A 4,337-nucleotide genomic window follows, 5' to 3' on the forward strand; every position below is an offset into this window, starting at 1 on the left:
TAGTGTGTCACACTAATCAGGCCACCTTCTCTAAATAAAGTATTATTATTATTATTATTATTATTATTATAAGTTTTTATTGAGTTGCGTTCATAGTTTGAAGGATCAAACGATTTTACATGACTTGTCTCAATTGAAAGACATTTAGAGACAAGATATTTAATACTTAATGTTTTAAGAATTGCTCTTATTTTCTTTTGCGAGGGGCATCATCATCAACTTCATTGTTATCAACATCATCAACACCACCACCATCATCACCATCATCTACATCATCATCATCATAATCATCATCAACGCCTTTCACTTCTTTGTCATTCTGATCTTTACAGCCTTGAGTTGGAATGGAGTCGACAGATGGCGCTGTTGGTTGTGGTCCACCTCCACAGTCAGGAGAGCTGTCATACATTCTGGAAAATCTCAAATCCGTGTAAGTATTTAAGTCTGGTTGATCACGTGGGCTGGATACAACATGGTCAGCTCCAACTGATGATGAGCTTCCGTGAGATTCATATCTTTCTCTCTGAGTTTCTTGGAATAGAAAGCGAGCGTTTAAATTTATTTGTTTTATGACTCTACACTGTTCCATTATATACTCTTTTCATTAATTTAACATTGATTATTAGCCTGATTTTTTCTTTAAGATATGAATTCACATTGAACAACCTTTTTTCTACAATTATCCATAATTAAAAATATTTAAATTCGGAATTTATTTCTTAAATGTTTAAAGACAAGGCAGTATTCTTACCAGTTACTTCTGTAGAAAGCCGACCGGAAGAAGGAAAACATCCTGGTGACTTTAAAAACCTATGGGAAAGACATTAAATACTGATCAGTCATATATAGATAAATTGAGCTACTAAAATAAGACTGCCAGTATTAGGCACATTGGAATATCATTCAATAGTTCTATTTTGCCCACTTTACCAGGATCTAAGGTAAATCAGTAGACCAATTAGACTCATGGTGATTACAGATCCAACCAGGGCATACGTCAGGGGTGTCCACTCATTAGAAACCTCTCTATACTTTTCTTTAAAGGAAAAAAAATCCTGAATAACAGCTATCTATCATAATATATAGAGTCGTACATCTAAAATGAAAAACACAAGTACATAAATGTCAATTACCATATTGAATTGAAAATATTGAAAAAATAATAATATGTAAAAGGTGCAAATAATGAACAGTGATCGGTCAAAAAAAAATTTAAACAATATAAGTATATGAAGCGGGTAAAAAGGTTGGATCAAGTACAAGAAAGAGAGGGTAACAAACAGTAATCCACAAATAATACAATTCTATGTAAAAGTTGTACATGTAAATACAGATCTCAAGAAGTTCATTTCGTTTACATAGCAGTATATAAAAATAAATGTTAAAAGTAGGTGATTTTGTAGATTATTCAAGAACTTTGCAATTAAAAGTCCTCTTTGTAAATAAAAAAATGTTAATTTTCACTTATTTTGATCAGCGTAAATGAAAAATATTTAAGAAATAAGATATTCTATTGGATATGACATGAAGTCGGTTGCGTGATCAAATTCTATCAAGTACCGACGTCATGTTATTCCCAATGAAAATCTAAAAATGATATCTTCTTTTTATATTTTCATGTTTTATTCGTGTGAAAAGGAAACATAGACACTATTTAGACTTTGTCATGGAAATGCAACATAACGTAACTACGATGTCATGTGACGTCACAATCTGAACTTTCCAAATGGCTCGTGGTTTGCTTTCGAGTATCGATATGCAAGAAAAATCGGATCATGTGACCAACTGCATGTCATTGAAAGTTAAATTTCAATTCCATCATCATTCTTATATAAAGAATGACATCATCCAATGTAAATATATATTATAATTACCCATGCTTTCCATTTGACATCCATATCTTACATCACACCTTTCTGTAGGACAGTAGCACTTCGACCTGCAAAATCTTCCATAAAAACCATCTACACATTTACCACTGCAGTTTATTCAATAAGTTCCCAATGGACACTCTGTTAAAAAATGGTATTAAAAATATTTCGAGATTTTATAACCAATTTTCCATTCTTTTTTAATCAACAGTACCTTAAATTGCCTAAAAGCTACGTCTATGTCAAACGTTATTGTATAGAAATTTAAGATAAGGGGTTCAGTCAAGTGGTTAAATTTTATGGAACCATATAATTTAATCCTTTATACCCTTCATTAAATGTCGAGATAAAAACAGTAAACATGCTAAAAATGTAGGTAAGCAATGCAATTTGTAGGCAGAACACCTGTTTAAACACAGAAAGAATAAGGTGTCATGTAAAAGAGATATTAAAACAATATAACGATAGGTCGTGAAACAAGGATCCTTGGGAGCCACATCCAGCTCCTAGGAGTAGAAAACATACTCATCGTAAGTTAATTGCTGATTGAGATTTTTTCTATGAAACACTTGTCATATCTTTTGAATATGTTGAACCACCAAATCGATAATGTAGATAACAAGTTCCTTTCAGCTTTTAGAAATTACAAAAGTTATTGTGCTTACCGAGGCAACTCCCGTGTGAACTTCGGTAAAAATTAAGACAACACCTGTAAACATGTTAGAGGAAATATTTAATGTAGATTTTTGCACCAGTTTTTGCTTTTTCAAAAGATTTATACATACTAGTTATTTTATATACGTGTATCACACTTTTAGTAAAAGCTATTAAAAGCATACCTGTTTCCACATACTGCACTGCAATAAATCTTTGACAAGGTGGTTAAGACAATCATATGATACAATATCAGTCTTCTTACATGATTCATTTCTTTTATTTAAATGTTTACTAGAAATCTGCAATAAATTGAAATATTTATTTTAGTATTAAATATGTATCAGAATTAGCACAATTTTATGCTGTTTTTTTATTATTATTTCCCGAGCCCTTGTGTTGCAAATGCAGAATAACATTTAAATATATTCATTCTTTTTCATGGCACCTATTAACTTGAAAAGGTTGTGATAGAGCCGCCGCTAACAATGGTTGGAAATCGATTTTAGAAAAAGGGAAATATTTGCAGCTGTTTTATATAGGAAATTAGTTGCTAAAATAGAAAACAGGATGGAAATGTAACAAAATCAATTGTTCGTTAAAATGATTTGTGGGCTATTTTTCTTTTTTGGAAAAAAATATTCTTCACATAATTCAAAGGAAAAATAATACTGAAAATATCGAACTAATGTTCTTTGTTTTATTATTGTGTATATTTTACTAGATGTGTCATTTGTAATTGCATGAAAAGTTGATAATGTCTCTTAATGAATGAAATGCCGAAGATGAACTTAATTTTAAAAAATGTAGTTGTATCTCAGCATAATTTGTTTCTTTAAAAGTGATTTAATTAACGATCGAATTCTCCACCACTTATAATAACAGAGCTGGTACATGTATCATTATTGAGACTTAGTAGTCATGTGATACCTTCCTTAACTTACACTCCTTTAGATTTTTTAAGAAGAAGAATCCTATTACGTTTCCTTATCTGTAATACGATATGTATTCAATATATTTAGTCATTTAATAATTTAAATCTTTGTTTGCCTATGTGAAAAGTTATTGGCCAAGAAAGACTACTTTTAAACCGCATTTGATTAAAATCATTTATTATTCCTTGATTATGTAATATAAGTTTTTGTTTTTATGTCGGTTCTCCGAAATTTAAAGTTAAGTAAAATGAAATATATGGAGATAATGAACAGATCAAAACTCCATATAAGAAAACAGGAGCAGAGCAAACAGGGACCTCAAAAACATCAGAGGTGGGATTAAGTGCCATGGAGTAATGAGCATTCCATGCTGACCGGACACATCTGCCGTGTGATTCTTGTCATGATCGGGAAATAACGGATAAATTGGTCGTAAATTAGTGTATAAATAATGGATTAAAAATTTGTAAAATTTGAAAAACTTCAGTCAGCATTTGACACAATTTTAAATTGTATTTGCTGACTAGGTCATTGTATCGACCATAGAACTTACGAAATTATGACTTTAATCGAGACTGCTGATGTTCTTGTTTGTCAATAGTTTACCTCATTTTATAAATTGTTAACAAGGGGAACATGCTCTCGCGTATCGAATCATTTGATAAATGACCTCCCCGATCAGCGTATCTAATACGGAGTGTAAAGAAAGTTCGTTCCACGATTTTAAAAAAAAATAAAATTTCAGTAAAATGTAAAACTAAAAAAAACCTCAACTTAAAAGAGGGACGTTAAACAATACACAATCAATCAATCAATCAACTTAAAAGATAAATTTTCAAGACGGAAAAAAATTCACAAAATCGTGCTTTTCTTTTGC

General features: G+C 30.9%; 1 protein-coding gene across 2 annotated transcripts; it reads right to left on the reverse strand.

The window, feature by feature from the left end:
- Positions 1 to 89: 89 nt before the first annotated feature.
- Positions 90 to 1,985, reverse strand: LOC134240387 (uncharacterized). Of its 2 annotated transcripts, none has more exons than XM_062722480.1 (4): positions 1,875 to 1,985; positions 931 to 1,036; positions 752 to 810; positions 90 to 531 (listed from the first exon to the last, which is right to left on the reverse strand). In XM_062722480.1, exons 1-4 carry the CDS (start codon positions 1,885 to 1,887, stop codon positions 188 to 190), a joined length of 522 nt encoding a protein of 173 aa, XP_062578464.1. In that variant the 5' UTR covers positions 1,888 to 1,985; the 3' UTR covers positions 90 to 187. The 2 variants fall into 2 exon arrangements, with proteins under 2 accessions (XP_062578464.1, XP_062578465.1); XM_062722481.1 differs by having other exon boundaries at positions 931 to 1,096; positions 1,875 to 1,961.
- Positions 1,986 to 4,337: the final 2,352 nt, after the last annotated feature.

The sequence above is a fragment of the Saccostrea cucullata genome, unplaced genomic scaffold, assembly GCF_032062105.1.
Source record: "Saccostrea cucullata isolate Sc308-1 unplaced genomic scaffold, CSIRO_AGI_Scuc_v1 ctg3520, whole genome shotgun sequence".
Classification (NCBI taxonomy): domain Eukaryota; kingdom Metazoa; phylum Mollusca; class Bivalvia; order Ostreida; family Ostreidae; genus Saccostrea; species Saccostrea cuccullata.

Excerpts from the sequence above, each read along its gene's own strand:
- LOC134240387 (XM_062722480.1), bottom strand. Across the intron at positions 811-930 it reads CTGATTTACCTTAGATCCTG|GTTTTTAAAGTCACCAGGAT; the intron begins GTAAAGTGGGCA and ends TCTTTCCCATAG. Across the intron at positions 532-751 it reads GCTTTCTACAGAAGTAACTG|AAACTCAGAGAGAAAGATAT; the intron begins GTAAGAATACTG and ends TTCTATTCCAAG.